General features: G+C 67.7%; 6 protein-coding genes across 6 annotated transcripts; 3 read left to right on the top strand and 3 right to left on the bottom strand.

The window, feature by feature from the left end:
* Positions 1-215: 215 nt before the first annotated feature.
* Positions 216-1544, bottom strand: MICPUCDRAFT_1366 (uncharacterized protein; the record flags this gene model as incomplete). Its single annotated transcript, XM_003060951.1, has 1 exon — positions 216-1544. A coding segment is annotated over one exon (1329 nt), but the record flags the coding sequence as incomplete, so codon positions are not given.
* A 1283-nt stretch (positions 1545-2827) lies between these two features.
* MICPUCDRAFT_60822 (uncharacterized protein) lies at positions 2828-3739 on the bottom strand (the record flags this gene model as incomplete). Its single annotated transcript, XM_003060950.1, has 1 exon — positions 2828-3739. The coding sequence occupies one exon, from the start codon at positions 3737-3739 to the stop codon at positions 2828-2830; it is 912 nt and encodes a 303-aa protein (XP_003060996.1).
* A 1030-nt stretch (positions 3740-4769) lies between these two features.
* Positions 4770-7199, top strand: MICPUCDRAFT_19576 (uncharacterized protein; the record flags this gene model as incomplete). The annotated part of the gene is made up of 1 exon (XM_003061218.1): positions 4770-7199. One exon carries the CDS (start codon positions 4770-4772, stop codon positions 7197-7199), a length of 2430 nt encoding a protein of 809 aa, XP_003061264.1.
* Positions 7200-7941: 742 nt separating this feature from the next.
* Positions 7942-12136, top strand: MICPUCDRAFT_35026 (uncharacterized protein; the record flags this gene model as incomplete). Its single annotated transcript, XM_003061217.1, has 2 exons — positions 7942-8219; positions 11237-12136. Coding segments are annotated over 2 exons (1176 nt in total), but the record flags the coding sequence as incomplete, so codon positions are not given.
* Positions 12137-12253: 117 nt separating this feature from the next.
* On the bottom strand, positions 12254-13618 carry MICPUCDRAFT_63477 (uncharacterized protein; the record flags this gene model as incomplete). The annotated part of the gene is made up of 2 exons (XM_003060949.1): positions 12254-12604; positions 12626-13618. The coding sequence occupies 2 exons, from the start codon at positions 13616-13618 to the stop codon at positions 12254-12256; spliced, it is 1344 nt and encodes a 447-aa protein (XP_003060995.1).
* Positions 13619-14004: 386 nt separating this feature from the next.
* MICPUCDRAFT_60817 (uncharacterized protein) lies at positions 14005-15974 on the top strand. Its single transcript, XM_003061216.1, has one exon. The coding sequence runs from the start codon at positions 14050-14052 to the stop codon at positions 15904-15906; it is 1857 nt and encodes a 618-aa protein (XP_003061262.1). The 5' UTR covers positions 14005-14049; the 3' UTR covers positions 15907-15974.
* The last annotated feature ends 4 nt before the right edge of the window (positions 15975-15978 follow it).

The following is a 15978-nucleotide window of genomic DNA, read 5'->3' as shown; positions in this document are numbered from 1 at the left end:
CAGCCGGTTCGGTCAGGCCCCCCGAGTCTTTCCCCGTCGTGACCTAACACGTTCGTTACAGAAAAACAGGTGGTGTTTTCCACCCCACCCCCACCCTTTTTCTCTCTCTCTCTCTCTTTCCACGCCCGAGGGCCCCGGGATGATCACCCCACAGCAGGTTCCCGGGTCGCCCCCCCCCCCCCCCCGCGGCGTCGCGCGCGTCGCGTTCACTCCGTCTTCGCGTACGTCATGTACGGGTCCGCCGCCGCGGTGCTCACGTCCGGACGGTCCGCCTGTTTCCTCGCGAGGCAACGCTTGATGAACTCTTTGCACTCCGCGCTCACCTTGGGCGTCGCCGGGAACTCCACCTGCTGCGCGTTCAAGATGGTCCCCGCGTGTAAGATCTGCTCCTGGGACTGATCGTGCCCGAACGGCTTCCTGTCGTACAGCATCTGGTACAGAATCACGCCGCACGACCACGTGTCCACCTTTGACGAGATCTTCGGCGGCGCCGGGCCCGTCTCGAAACACTCCGGGGGCAGGTACCAGTACGTCCCCGCGCCCTGGGACGTGAGCTCCATGCCGCTGTCGCCGATCCCGCCGCCGAGGGCCCCGCCGCCGTCCATCTCTTTCGACAGACCGAAGTCGGTTATCTTCACCCTCCCGGCGGCGTCGAAGAGGATGTTCCCGGGTTTCAAGTCGTAGTGAATGACCGGCCGAGCGCCTCCGGCGAGGTAGTTTAACCCCGCGAACACCTGCGCGAGGATGATCCGCGCCTCCCGCTCCGCGATCGGCCCGTGCGCTTTCAGACGCGCGTCCAAGTCGTCCCCGGTGCACAGTTCCAACACGGTGCAGAACGAGTTTTGATCAACCTCGAACACGTCCACGTGCTTCACCACCGAGGAGTGATCCAAGCGCTTGTGTATCGAACACTCCCTGGTCGCGTGCCGGACGTACGTGCTCTTCCGCGCCTCGCTCCAGTGCTGCGACAGCTGATGCACCTTACACGCCACCTCGCGCATCTCCGCGACGTCGTACGCCTTGTACACCTCGCTGAACCCGCCTCTCCCGAGCATGTTCATGAGAACGTACCGACCGCCGAGCAGCGGGTGCTGGTTGAACCGCGAGCTGTCCTCGTCCCTCGCCCGCTTCAGCTCGCGTATGTGCGCGTTCTTCTCTCGCTCCAGCGCCTCGCGCTCGCGCGCGATCGCGTCTTCCTCGCGCTTGATCCCACCCACGCGCACCTTGTGCGCTTCCTCGGAGAGCACGTACTCCGCCTGCGCCGCCTGCGCCGCCTGCGCCGCCGCCGGGTCCGCGCTCGCCTCCGTGACCCCCGGCAGCGGCAGCCGTCGCTTCACGAGCTTCCGCTGCTGCTCCGCGGCCTCTTTCGCGTGCGTCAGCGACACCGCGCGCGCGTTCAGCTCCGCGAACGCTCGACCGTCCTCCCACACCTCTTGAAACGACCCGCCCGCGCGTTGCACGCTCACGACGCCCAGTCGTCCGCCCTCCTCCGCGAGCCGCGCGCGCGCGCGCTGGCGCTCGAACTGCGCGACGCTCACGGCGAGCCTCTTGACGCCCTCCACGCGCTCCGCGTCGCGCGCCTTGGCGTCCTCCGCGGTGGCTCTCTCGCGCTCGCGAGCGGACTCGAGCTCGGCTCGCAGCGCGTCGATCAGCGCCTCCGCGTCGACGAGTTTCCGCTCCGCCGCATCCGCGCGCGCCTTCTCCGCCTCCGCGGCTTTCGTCGCGCTCGCGCGCGCTTCCCGCAGCGCGGCGACCCACTCGTGATCCGCGCGCGCGGCCGCGCCTCGTCCCGCGGACGACGGACGGTCGCCCGCGCCGGGGGGGTAGTTTTCCTTTCGCTCCGATCCGCTCGCGGGGGTGGCGACCGCGCCCGCGAACGTCGATCCCGGCGGCGGCGGCGACGCCCCCGTGGGCTTGAAGTAGTCCGCGATCTTCGCGTCCGCGGCGGCGTGCTTGCCTTTATCCCCCAGCGGCGACGTCATCGCGTTGACGCCCGGCGCCGCCGGCGTCGCCGCGCCCGCCGCGTGCGCCGCGCTCGCGCCAGATCCTCCGCTTCGATGTTTCCGCTTCTTCCCGCCCCCGGCGCCTCCGCTCTCCGGGTTCGCGACGACGCCGAACGCGCGCAGGTCGTCGTCCGAGTCGTCGTCCTCGTCCGCGGCGCGCGAGCGCCCCGCGGCGCACGCGTCGCTCATCGTCCCGGAGCCCGGGAGCGGACCGGTGAGCCGCTCCTCGAGCAGCTTCAGCTTGCTCTCGTTCGAGTTGGCCGAGGAGAAGAAGACCTGCTCGTACGCCTCCTTCGCGCGATCTGACGGCACCCCGGGCGGCGTCATCGCGATCGTCGCGCGCGGCTCGCCGATCGGGACCGACGCGCGGTGGACGTCGACGCGCGGGGCGCGGGCGCGTGTGGATCGAAGCGCGGCCCGTGCCGACGCTCGTGCCCTGCGCGCGCGAGGGCGATGTGAGGCGAACATCTTCTGCGTTTTTTTAAATTGTTTGCGCCCGACGCGACGCGGGAACAGAACGAAGCGTAAGGTTATTGGTCCACTCGAGCGGCGGCGGCGGCGCGGGCGTCGAGTTCGTCGTCGCGTGTTCGGTATATACATTCAAAATTACAAACGTACTTCTCGCTCTCGTCATCACGGGCGTTCGTCGGTTCTTCTTCTTCTTCTTCTTCTTCTGCTTCTGCTTCTCTTTCGTCGTGGCCGGTCTTGCTTCGTCGTCTCGTCGTTCACTCTCGTCCTCTCTTTTTTCTCCGTAAACTTATCCGCTCGAGTCCGCGGGAGCGCTTTCGCTCCCTCCTCGTCATAATGTTACGCACGCTACGCGATCACTCGTAGTGCATCACGCTTCCTTGCTTGCTGCAATCCCCCGGGCGCACTTTCAGGTCCACGACGCCGCGGTGCCGCTCCGCGATCTGATCGAACGCGGCGTAGGACAAGTCCAAGTGCGTGGCGTCGCCGCAGCACCACCGCTTGTTCCCTTGGTTCGGGTGGTGGCACGGGCACGAGTCCGAGATCATCACGGTCACGGACTTCTTCCCGGCCTCCTGGCACCCAGCCCACGGCCCCAGATCGCTCCAGTCGTGCCCCCGCGTCCTCCCGTCCACGCACATCACCTCGTAGCACTGCCCGCATTTTTCCGTGAGGCCCCAGTCGTAGCCGCCGTCGGTGTGCCACGCGGTGACGAAGTGGTTCGTCACCTGGCCGAACCCGCAGCTGCCGGTGTAGATGGACATCCCGTCGGGGCCGGCGCCTCCGGGACCGCCGTACCTGTAGGGATGGATGGAAGGAGGGATGTCGTGAGCGACGGCGGCGGCGACGCGACGGGAACGACGTGTGGTGGACGAGTCTGTCTGCGCCGCGCACCAGGTCGCGCGCGCGTCGAGCCAGCCGTCCAGCTCGCCGAGTTCGCGTCGCGAGCGGTACTCGACCGTGACGTTGTGCGGCGGACGTTGTGGAATCTGGTCCGCGCGGTTCGCGAGGCGCGCGATCTCCGCGGCCTCCTCCGCGTCCGCGGCGTCGCGCGCGTCCGGGGCGCGCGCGACGCGCGGGAGGAAGCGCGCGACGCGCGAGAAGAACGAGGGGGGCGTCGACGACGACGCGTCCGCCGGCGGCGGCGCGGTCGTCGTCGCGGTTCCGTCCGCGGCGACGACGCGCGCGCTCGCGGCGAGGAGCGCGAGGCACGCCGCCGCCGCGAACGCGGCGGCGCGGCGCGAAGAGAACGTCGGCGTCGTGGTCATGGTCGCGGAAGCGCGCGGTGAGAAGGCGCGGGTCCGGTGAGCGGCTCGTGGCGTGCGCGCGAGGAGCGTCGGCGCGCGCGGTGTTCTCAGCGCGCGCGCGCGCGCTGCGGCCGGGGATCGACGGAGTTTAAAACCGAGACAGACGAGTGGGCGCCGCTGGCGGCGCGCTCTCGCGAGCCAATGAGCGCCGACGTGGCCGCGGGCGTGTGGTCGGCAACCGCGTTCGGCGCGTCCGAGAAGTGAACAGCTTGCAACTTGCCAGCGCGTGTTCAGCTTTCTGAAAAGTCTGTGAGGGAGGGGTTCACTGCTGCCTTTCGCGCTGTAATTTGATCGGGTTTTTTGTGCCGATGCGTGGCGGCATTCCGGCGATTTGNTNGGCTGGNGCGCGCTGCTTGNCCGCTGCCCGTTTTTCTTTTTGCGCTGCTTTCGCGCTGCCCGTCGCGCTGCCCGCGCGCTGCCCGCGTGACTGGTGACCGCGTGACCGCGCGCTGCCCCGCGCGCTGCCCGTCGCGCTGCCTTCGCGCTGCCTCGCCGCTCAAGGCAGCGCGAAGGCAGCGCGCGCCAGCCAATAAGAACGCCGGAATGCCGCCACGCATCGGCACAAAAAACCGACCCGAATTACAGCGCGAAAGGCAGCAGTGAACCCCTCCCTTCTGTGAAAAGTTCGTTCTGTTGAGTGTTTCCACCGAGACGCCGACACGCTGACGCCGCCCCTTCCGTCGACGTCACACCCGCGTCGCGCGCGATGGCGAGCGCGAACGACAGCGACGGCGACGATGAGCTCGTCTTCCAGCCGGCCGAGGGGTTCGTGTTCGACGTCAGCGACGACGAGGACGGCCCGGCGCAGCCGGCGTGGGACTTCTCGGGTGGGCGCCGACATCGAACATCCGTCCGTCCTTCGTCTCTCCCGTCCGTCCGCGGTCGCCGCGGGACTCGACGCGCCATCCGCTGACCATCCACTCCCCAACCCCTCGTCCACGCGCGCGCAGACGCTAAGGTGGAGGCGGAACGCGAGCTGAAAGCGTCGAAGATGACGTCCGTGGACGACAAGATCAAGAACGCGCTGAAGTCTGGGAAGGGAGGCGGCGGCGGCGGCGCGAAATCGACGAAGCGCGAGGCGCCGAGCGACGACGACAGCGACGACATCGACGACTCCGACTCCGAGGACGACAGCGCGGACGAGCGGCTCCCCGGGGAGGAGGAAGAAGAGACGGATAGCGACGAGGAAGAGATCGACGACGACGACGACGAGGAGGACGACGACGAGGAGGACGAATCCGAAGACGAGGAGGACGAATCCGAAGACGCGTCCGAGGAGGAAGCCGATTCCGACGCCGATTCAGACGAACCCGAGGAGGAAGAGGAGGAGGAGGAGGAGATCGAAGACGACGACGAAGACGACGACGAAGACGGCGACGACGCGGAGGAAGCGAAGCCCGCGCCGTCGACGAAACCGAAACCGCAGACGAAGACGCAGCTCCCCGAGGACGACGGCGTCTTCACCGAGCGCGAGAAGAAAAATAAAAAGGGCGCGGCGACGGAAGACGCGACGTTCAGCGCCGAGTCGTTCAACGACCTCAACCTCTCGCGGCAGCTCATTCGCGCGTGCACCGCGCTCGGGTACGACGTGCCGACGCCGATACAGGCCGCGGTCGTGCCGCTCGCGCTGACGGGGCGGGACATATGCGGCAGAGCGGTGACGGGGTCCGGGAAGACCGCCGCGTTTATGTTGCCGCTTCTGGAGCGGATGCTGCACCGCGGCGCGCGCGCGGCGGCGGCGACGCACGTCCTCGTCCTCGTCCCCACGCGCGAGCTCGCGGTGCAGGTGCATCAGATGACCATGCGCTTGGCGCAGTTCACGTCCATAAGAGCCGCGCTCGTCGTCGGCGGGTTATCCGCGAACACGCAGGCGGCGGAGTTGAGGACGCGGCCGGAGATTGTCGTCGCGACGCCCGGCCGACTGATCGACCACGTGCGCAACACGCACTCGGTCGGTCTCGAGGACCTCGCCGCGCTCGTGTTAGACGAGGCGGACAGACTCCTGGAGATGGGCTTTCTGGAGGAGATCCGCGAGATCGTGCGACACTGCCCGACGCGCAGGCAGACGATGCTGTTCAGCGCGACGTTGACGTCGGGGGTGCAAGAGCTCGCGGAGTTTAGCATGAAGCACCCCGCGCGTCTCTCCGCGGATCAGATTGGCACCACCCCGGGGACGCTGACCGAGGAGGTTCTGCGGTTGCGACCGGGCGCGGCGAGCATGAAAGAAGCGCACCTCATGGCGCTCGTGAATCGGACGTTCACGAAGAAGTCGATCGTGTTCTCTCGCACGAAGCAGCAGGCGCACCGACTGAAGATCGTGATGGGCCTCGCCGGGATCGTCGCCGCGGAGCTCCACGGGGATCTGTCGCAGACGCAGAGACTCGCCGCGCTCGAGAGCTTCCGCGTCGGCGAGGCGTCCCATCTCGTCGCAACGGACGTCGCCGCGCGAGGGCTCGACATCGCGGGCGTGGACGCGGTGATTTCGTACGACGCCCCGCGGACGCTCGCGTCGTACCTCCACAGAGTCGGACGCACGGCGCGGGCGGGGAAACGAGGCACCGCGTTGACGTTCATGGAAGAGAGCGACAGGAAGCTCGTGAAGGCGGTCTCCAAGCGCGGATCGAAGCTCGTCGCGCGGTCGCTGCCGAATCACGTCGTCGAGGAGTGGCACGCGAAGATAGAAGCCATGGCGGATCAGATCAAGGAGGTGGAGTACGAAGAGCGGGCGGAGAAGCACCTGAACCGAGCGGAGATGGAGGCGATCAAGGCGGAAAACTTGATGACGCACTCGAAGGAGATTCACGCCCGGCCGGCGAAGACGTGGTTCCAGTCCGAGCGGCAGAAGAAGACGCTGAACAAGGCGTCGCTGAAAGCGTCCGAGAGGGAAGACGTGGACGAGCTCGAGGACGTCGAAAAGGTGAAACGAGAGACGGGGAAAAAGAGCAAAAAGACGAAACGCGCGGAGAAGGAGGCGGCGGAGAAGGTCAAGCTCCCGGAGGGGAAGCGCGCGCGACGAGCGCTCGCGGAGGGGAAGATCCGCGAGAAAGAGAAGCGGATGTGGGGCGGGGACGACGAGCTCAGCGAGCAGATGATGAGCAAGCGCGCGGGGAAGACGATGGGCGGCGTCAAGAGCGTGAAACGGTTGGAACGCGAGGCGAGACTCACCGGCGGCGTCGCGACGAAGGTTTTGAAGGCTTTCAAGAAGGAAGTCGCGAAGGGGCGGAAGAAGCCGAAGCGCGCGAAGACGGACGACGACGACGACGACGACGGCGGCGGGATGTTCCAGAGGCACGGTCGCGGCGCGGATTACAAGGGGAAATCGCGAGGCGCGTTCGGGAACGGCCGCGACTTGAAGCCCGACGTGAAAAAGGCAAAGGGGAAAAAGTTCAAGAGCGCGTCGAAGCACAAGCGGAAGCGTTGATGATCGATAGCCTTTGTCGTGACATCGTCGTCGTCGTCGTCGTCGTCGTCGTTCTAAGTAACGCGCGTCCTCGGTCACGATTCGCGCGCCGCGACTACCGCCCCGCCTCCGCGAGCTGCCGCCTCGCCTCGACGAGCTGCGCGTTCAGGAGCGCGATCGCCTCGTCCTTCCGACTCGTCGCCGCCCTCGAGCGATTTTCAATCGCGGCGACTTCCTCATCCTTGAGCTTTCGCATGCGCACCAGGTCAATCTCCGCGCTCGCGGCGCGTCGCTCCGCGGCCGCCGCGGACCCCTCGAGCGTCTTCAACCTCTCCTCGAACGCGCCGCCGATCGCGCCCTCGCGCTTCAGCTTCTCCATCGCGTCCGCGAGCTGGGTCTCGAGCGAAGCCGCGCGGTCGTTCGCCGCCGCCTCCGCGCGCGCCGCCGCCGCGAGCGCGCGCTCAGCCTTGTCCGCGCGGTACTTCGCCTCCCTCGCCTCGGTCGCGTGTCTGTTCACGAGCGCGTCCGTCTGCGCGATCCTGTCGTCGTCGCTCTCCGCGCGCAGCCTAGACGCGACGGCTTCGATCTCCGCGTCTCGCTCCGCGGCGCACTTGGCGCGTATTTCCCGCTCGCGCTCCGCGAGCGCGGCTTGCGCTTTCGCGGTGACCTTCGCCCTCCACGTCGCGGACTCTTCGTCGAGACGGTCCTGTAAGGACGCGAGGTCGGCGTCGTGGCGCTTGCGCGCCGCCTCCGCGGCGGCCGCGGTCTCCCGCGCCGCGCGCGCGATCGTCTCGTCGTGCCTCGCGCGTTCCTCCGCCGCCGCCGTCGCGACTTTCAGACGCAACTCCTGCAGCTGCGTCTCGTACCGCTCCGCTTGCTCTCGCGACCGCGCGGACGCGACCGCGCGCTCTCTCTCGAGCTCGTCGTCGTGCTCGCGCGCGAGTTTCTCCTTCAACCCGCGCGCGGACTCCTCGTGCTCGGACGTCAGCGCCGCATGTTGCCTCCGCAGGTCCTCTCGAAGCGCGTCTTGCGCGTCCCGGAGTTCGTTCCGGTGCTTCGTCACCAGACGCTGAATCTCCGGCTCTAGCCCGCGAATCGTGAGCTCCTTCACCTCCCGCGTCTTCTCTATCTCCCACGCTTCGCGTTCGGACTCCCACTTCGCGCGGAGCTTCTTCATCTCGATCGCGGTCTCTTTTTTGATCGCCGCCGCCGTCGTTGCCGCTCGCGACTCCGCCTTTCTCAACGCCTCCCCCGTCTCTGCGAGCTTCCTAGAGAGCTCGTCCTTGTCCGCCAGGAGGCGGTCCGCGAAGTTTAAGTGCCTCGACGTCGCCGCGTCGTGCGTGTTCCTCTGCTCCGCGAGCTTCATCGCGATCTCCGCCGCGGCGCGGTCCCGCGACGCGATGAGCTCCACCTCGAGCTTCGCGATGACGTGCTCTTTGCGTTCGACGTCGCGCTTCAGCGCCTCCATCTTCGCGCGGACGCCCTCGTACACCGTGTTCGCAGCCTCGAGCGCGCCGGACGCGCCCCCGTCCGCGCTCGGCGTCAGCGCGCTATTCGCCGCGTGGTGGTGCGCGGACGACGCGAAGTGCGCGACGAGCGCCGCCGTCGCCGGCGTCGGCGGCGCCGGCACGCGCGGGTACGACGGCGACGCCCCCGCGGCTTGCTCCCAGATCCCCGTCACCGGCGGCACGGGGACGTCGTCGTCGCGCTCGACGGTGTCGAGGTACGACATGATCGACGAGAGCTTGTCCGCGTCGTCGGGCGCGGGCGCGGCGGCGTTGGCGGCGCGCGGCGGCGGCGTGAAGAGCGCGGCGTTCGTCGCCGCGACGCACGCGTCGACGGCGTTTCGTTCGAGCGTCGCCGCCGCCCGCGCCGCGGGGCTCGGCGGCGGAGGACCCGAGGGGGGTTCCGCGGCGTCCGTCGCGCCGAGACGAGACAGCGGCATGGGGAGCCGCGTCCTCGGTTCGCTCATCGGCGAGTCCCCGGTCGGCTTCGCGGGCGCGAGCGCGGGCGCGGTCTCTTCCTCCTCCTCCTCCTCCTCCTCCGCGGCCCGCTGCCTCGCCGCGAGCCACGCTTTCGCGTAGCGCTGAATGACGCGCGCGGCGACGTCGCGCAGGAACCTCCCGAAATCACCCCCGAGCGTCGGTTCCTCCTCCTCCTCCTCCTCCTCTTCTTCTTCGACGTCGGGTTCGCCCCCCGCGCGCTCCGGCTCCGCCGCCGGTCGGTTCGACGCCGCCGACGACGCCACCGTCGGCGGGCTCGAATTACTCCCGTGATCGCTCAGCGCGGTCAAGCTCTGCATGGACGACGTGAGCACACCCCGCGCGACCGCGGCTTTCCGTTTCACGTCCTCCGCGCGCGCTCTCGCGACGCGTCCGAGCGCCTTGGCGCGTTTGTTCGTCTCCGCCGCCTCGACGGCGGCTCGAATCGACGCGCGCTTCTTCTCGAGCAGCTCCCGCGCGCGCTCGCGCGTCTCCTCCTTCGCGCGCGCGCGCTCCCGGAACGACCTCTGGATCGTCGTCGCCGCGGCCGTCGCCGCCGCGCCGGACGCGATCGCGACCGGCGGGGCGGCGAAAGTGAAGTCGTCGTCGTCGTCGTCGTCGTCGTCGTCGACGTCGTCGTCCTCCATCGCTCCGAGCGTCGGGCTCTTCGACAGCGGCGAAGGCGAAGGCGAAGAGCCCGAAGAGCCCGAAGGCGACGCGCGCGCTCTCACCGCGACCGGGGAGGTGACGCCCTTGCGCAGCGGGCTGCCTCGGAGCACCGCGTTCGACTTGACGCGATACGTCGCGTTCGCGCCGCCCTGGAGCGCGCGTCGGGGAGGAGGAACGGGAGCGTCGGTCGAGATTTCAAGCGAGAGGAGGCACGCGCGCGGTGACGCGTCCGCGGAACGGAGCGAGGGGTTCGAGAGTCGTCGGCCGCGTCGCGCACCTTGAGCGGGGATCGGTCCGCGCTTCTCGACGCGTTCGGCGTCGTCCTGTTCTCTTTCCCGCCGGGGGACATCACGCCGAGGGACTTCGCGACGCGCCTCGCCGCCCCGGAGGACCCGGCGATGGTTTTTTTCCCATCGTCGCCGAGCAGCGCCGCGGCGTCGCGCGTCGCGTCCGCGGAGCGCGCCGCTCGCGGTCCTCCTCCGCGGCCACCCGCGACGAGAGGCTTCCGCGTCGTCGTCGCGGTCGGACCCCCCGCGCTCGGCGCGCTCTTCCGCACGCGCGAGCTCATCCTCGCGACGGCTCGGCGCGCTGTGAGCGCGGCGAACGACGAGCGTTGGAAACGGTAACTTCTCTCTCCGCTGGTCGAGTCGTTGTTCTGTTCGTATTTTGTCTGACAGGATTTTTATGCGGGACTCAGCAGGATAAACCGTCGTTTCATGAGTTAATGTTGTACACATGTGCACCTTTTTTTATGACTAATTGCTCCTGCGAGAGTGTCGGACCCAAAAAAAAATCCACGTCGACTTTTCAGGGTTTAATTTACCGCGAACCAATGCGGACGTGGCACCGTTGTTTCCCGCTCCGCCTCTTCTTTCGTCGGCGACGCACGTTGCCACGCGCGCGCCGCTCGCCGCGCGAGAACGAGCGGCGCGTCCCCGCGGACGGACGCGCGAACGCGGAGGAGCGAGGCGGGCACGCTCGCGGGCGAATCCGAGAGCGGCGGGAGCGAAAGCGGCGCGCGGAAGAGACGCGCAGCGCGCGTGATCGCGCGCGCGATCGGCGTGGGCCCGTCGCGTCTCGAAGCGTCTCGAAGCGTCGGGCGTCGAGCGATCGCCGCGCGCGCGGTCGCGCGCGGAGAACGACAGCATGTCGTGCCGCGCGTACGCCGCGGCGACGACGGCCGCGGCCGCGACCGCGAATCGTCGATGCGACGGCGCGAGCGCGCGCGGCGGACCCGCGGGCGCGCGCGCCGCGCGCGTCGGCGCGCTCCGCCCGTCTTTCGGGCGCGCGGTGGGACGCCGCGCGCTGCCGCCGTCGTTCCGCGCGATGCGAAGCGACCCGAGCGTGACGATGCGCTCGAGCGCGGACACGGACGACGGCGGCGGGAGCGGGAGCGACGGAAAGGAGGATCTGAAGAAGTCGCCGCCGCGGCGGGACACCGGGATCGCGCCCGAGCAAGAGGTCGGGATCGACCTCGACGGCGACCACGCGAACGGCGTGGACGCGGACGGGAACGCGGTGTTTCGCAAATCCGGCGTCGACGTCGGCGATCACGGGTACCGGTGCCGATGGACGATCCAAGGACGAAGCGCGCAGGACGCGAGCTGGGAAACGCGAGAGACGCACTGGGAGAAGTGCGACGCGTCCGGGTTCAAAGAGCTCGGCGCGGAGAAGTCCGGGTTCAACGAAGACGGCGACACGTGGTGGGAGACGTGGAAAGAGGTGTACCGCGTGGAACGCGACGATCGAGACGACGACTCCGGGCCGATCCGCGCGGAGTTCATCGAGAGGAGCGCGGACAAGTGGGCGCGCGATAAGACCAACCACGAGTGGCACGAGAAGTGGTGGGAGCAGTACTCCCCGAGCGGGTACGTCGAGCGACAGGTGGAGAAGAGCGGACTGCACGGCGCGCAGGCGTGGTGGGAGAAGTGGGGCGAGCAGCACGGCGCCGACGGCGGGGAGACGAGGAAGTGGACGGACAAGTGGGCGCAGAACGGCGCGGGGACACGGTGGGGGGACAAGTGGGAGGAGCGGTTCAGCGCGGACTGCATAAGTGGGGATAAGAAGGGCGAGACGTGGCGCGTGGCCGCGAGCGGCGAGCGGTGGTCGAGGACGTGGGGGGAGACCATCGACAGCAGCGGCGAGGTGAGGAAATACGGCGAGTCCACGACGGGGGAGACGTGGGACAAGACGGAGACGCTGGAGAAGTTTTACTACGACCGCACGCCGGAGTACTCGTGGGACGACATTAAGAACATCTCGAAGCGGCTGCTGTCCATCGAGACCCCGGACGAGAAGGACGAGTGAGGAGGAGGGTCGACGGACGGGACGACGGCGCCCTGTACGAGTATCAACACACAGCAGCACGCGGCGATTTTTTATTCACAAAACAGCAAGCAAGAGCTCTCGAATCGTCGGTCGCCGCTACCACTCCACCGTCGGCGCGCCCGCGACGTCGCGCGCCTTCACCGCGAGCTCCTCCTTGCACTCCTTATCGAGCGCGTCCCAGAACGTCGCGTTGAACGTGTCCACCGCGCCCTTCATCGACGTCAGCTCGTACTCGTCCTCCGCGCCCGCGGCGCCCCCCGCGGCGTCGAGCTCGTTCAGCATCTGCGCGACGGTCGGCACCGTCATGGGGTCGAACGACTCCGCCTTCGCGGGGTCCATCGGGACGCACACGCGCCCCGTCTTCGGATGCACGCAGAACGGCGCCTTGAGAAGGTGGTTCATGTGCTTGGACACCTCCACGTCCAGACGCGGATAGGCGTGCGCGAAGACGACGTCGAAGAGACACCGCTTCATCTCGAACGAGGACTGTTTCCCGGACTTCCCGGGGTTGTTCGCGGCGTCCACCTTCTGGACGAGCTTGTTCCACCGCGCGACGCTCTCGTCGGGGCACGCCGAGGTGGCGAATTTCTTCCCGGACTTCCACTGCGACGCGAACTCGTCGCGGATGTTCGCGTCGGGAATCATCGCGAGGATGGGCTCGAAAAACTTTTCATCCTCGAGCAAGCCTTGGTTCGGCAAGATCGTGTCCGTCCAGTACGGCGCTAACACGTCGTCGTACGCGCGCTTCAACGACGGGTGCAGCGGCGTCGTGAGCGACACGCGCTTCACCGTGCCGCTCGCGTCCGTGCCCTTGTACACGGAGAAGTACTCCGCGACGGCGGCTCTCGCCTCGTTGGACATGGACCGCGCGCGCTTGTCGCAGACCCAGACGTGAATCCCGCGGCGGCCGGAGTAGACCCACAGGAGGTGCTTGAACCCAAAGTCCTCCCGCAGCGCGCGGTCGATGATCTTCACCGCGATCGTCATCAGCGGCCAGCACTTATTGCAGATGTTCGCGCTCGAGCAGCACGATCGCACGTCGTCGTAATCCGTCATGTCGATGTCCATCACGAACTCTCTCTCCACGGGGGCGAAGACGCGGTCGCCGCCCGCGCCGCCGGCGCCGTACGCCATGCGCTTCGCCGGGTCCACGTTGAACACCGGCCCGAGGTCGATCTTCGACGGCGTCTTGTCCTTCAGCGCCGCGCGCAGCTCCTTCTCGTCTTTGAACGATTGGTACCGGCAGAAGATGTCTCCGTCCAGCGTGAAGCAAAACTCCCTCCTCTGCGTGAACCCGGCGTCTGCCTGCGGGTGCTTCCCGTCGTTGCCGTAGGACAACCACTTCATCATCGACCGCGCGGGGAAAAGGCGCGCGTAGTACAGCTTCATGAGGTCGTGCACGTCGCCCTCCGCGTACGTGTTCGCGCCCTTCGCGGTGTTTTCTTTATCGTCCGTCTCCATGTCGCCCGCGCCCGCCCCGGCGTCGACCTTGGGCTTCTTCGCCGCGGGGGCCGCGGGGTGCGACGCGGTCGCCATGGCTTCTGTTCTCGAGTCGAAGCGCGTCGACGTGAACGACGGAGCGGCGGGCTCGCGTCTGTCGAAGTGCGCGCGAGATCGATCTCCCGGGGTGCCTCATCTTTCTCGTTTTTATTTTTTCAAAAAAAGTGCGCGCGATTTTTGAAACCGCGTCCGATCGGTCAACGCGAAACCGAAGCGCGCGTCGGTTGACCCCGCGTCACCGTGAGCGTCAGTCAGCGTATCTTCGCGCTTCGATCTGGGCCGCCAGCTGGCAGTGAGCGTGAATCTTCGTTGTTGAACCGCGTCGTCCGCGCGCACTCCCGCGCGCGGCCGACGCACGCTCGATGAAAGTCCCCTCGTGCCTGCGACCGAGCATGACCGACGACGAGAACCCCGCGAAGCGCGCGAAGAAGTCGGCGAGCTCGCTCGAGGGCAACCGCGCGTCGTTCACCGCGGAGGAGAACGCGCTCGTCGACGCCCTGATCGCGTGCGGTCAACACCACCTCTTCGAGGCGTGGCCCGAGGCCGGGACGCGCGACGACGACAAGCGCCGCTTCCTCGCGCAGGCGAAAACGTGCGACGACGGCTACCCCGGCGGGATCGCCGCGTACGTGAAGAACGCGAAGAAGCTCCTGAGCGACAGCAAGGAGGGCGTGAACCCGTTCGACGGATGGACGCCGTCCGTGCCCGACGGCGTCGTCGTCGAGTACGCCTCGGACGAGCACCTCGAGCTCGAGAAGGCAGGGATGGAGGAGATCGGCAGCGCAGCGTTCGTGCTCGTCGCCGGCGGCCTCGGCGAACGCCTAGGGTACAGCGGCATCAAGGTGGAGCTCCCCGCGGAGAGGACGACGGACGCGTGCTACCTTCAAAACTATATTCACGCCATCCTCGCGTTGCAGTCGAGAGCGGCGGGCGAGATGCCCGCGCACCGAAGCGCGAAAGGCGTGGGGATTCCGCTCGCGATCATGACCTCCGACGATACGCACGCGAAGACGCTCGACCTCCTCGAGAGGAACGACTACTTCGGCGCGAAACCGACGCAGGTGACGCTCATCAAGCAAGAGAAGGTGCCGTGCCTCGTCGACAACGACGCGCGACTCGCGCTCGACGCGAAAGACCCGTACAAGCTCCAGACGAAGCCTCACGGCCACGGCGACGTCCACGCGCTTCTGCACACGTCCGGCTTGCTGTCGAGATGGTCCGCCGCGGGGAAGAAGTGGGTCGTGTTCTTCCAAGACACGAACTCGTTGGTCATGAAGGTGGTCCCCGGCGCGCTCGGCGTGTCCAAGGAGAAGAAATTCGTGTTCAACTCGCTGTGCGTGCCGCGCAAGGCGAAGGAGGCGATCGGCGCGATCGCGGAGCTGACGCACGTGGACGGGCGAAAGATGACCGTGAACGTGGAGTACAACCAGCTCGACCCGCTCCTGCGCGCGACGATCAACAAGGACGGCGACGTGAACAACGACGCGGGGGCGTCGCCGTTTCCGGGGAACATCAACCAGCTCATCGTGTCGCTTCCAGAGTACAAGACGCAGCTCGAGAAGACGGGCGGGCAGATCGAGGAGTTCGTGAACCCGAAGTACAAGGACGACACGAAGACGACATTCAAGTCCCCGACGCGGTTGGAGTGCATGATGCAGGACTACCCGAAGAGCCTCGACGCGGACGCCGTCGTCGGCTTCACCGTCTTCGACAACTGGGTCGGGTACTCGCCCGTGAAGAACTCGCCCGCGGACGGCGTCGCGAAGTTCAAGTCCGGGAACGCGACGCACACGGCGACGTCCGGAGAGATGGAGGTGTACGGCTGCAACGCGAAGCTCCTGTCTCTCGCGGGCGCGAAGATCGCGGCGCCGAAGGACGTGACGTTCAACGACGTCGTCGTGCCCGCCGGCCCGCGCGTGTGCCTGCACCCGACGTTCGCGTGCACGTTCAACGAGCTCAAAGGGAAGGTGGGCGGCGGCGTGACGATCGAAACCCCGGAGAGCGTCCTCGTCGTGGAAGGCGCGGGGGTTCGGTTGGAGAACCTGAAGCTGGACGGCGCGCTCGTGATCAAGGCGTGCTCGGGCGCGACGGTGACGGTGAACGGCCTCGAGGTGAAGAACGAGGGGTGGACGTGGAAGAAGGCGCCGGCTGACGCGGACGAGGTGGACGCGCTCAGGGGGTTCGTGATCGAGAGAGGCGAGACCGCAGAGTACGTGTTCGACACCCCGGGGACGTACGAGTTGCCGTGAGGGGGGTCTGTCCTTCGGGGCGCGGGCGCGTGACGTGGGGCTATCATATTACCAACGACGCCGACTCGAAAA

Source organism: Micromonas pusilla (genome assembly GCF_000151265.4).
Source record: "Micromonas pusilla CCMP1545 genomic scaffold MICPUCscaffold_9, whole genome shotgun sequence".
Lineage (NCBI taxonomy): Eukaryota > Viridiplantae > Chlorophyta > Mamiellophyceae > Mamiellales > Mamiellaceae > Micromonas > Micromonas pusilla.
The sequence above is the reverse complement of the archived record's forward strand: the minus strand, read 5'-3'. Positions and strand labels throughout refer to the sequence as shown.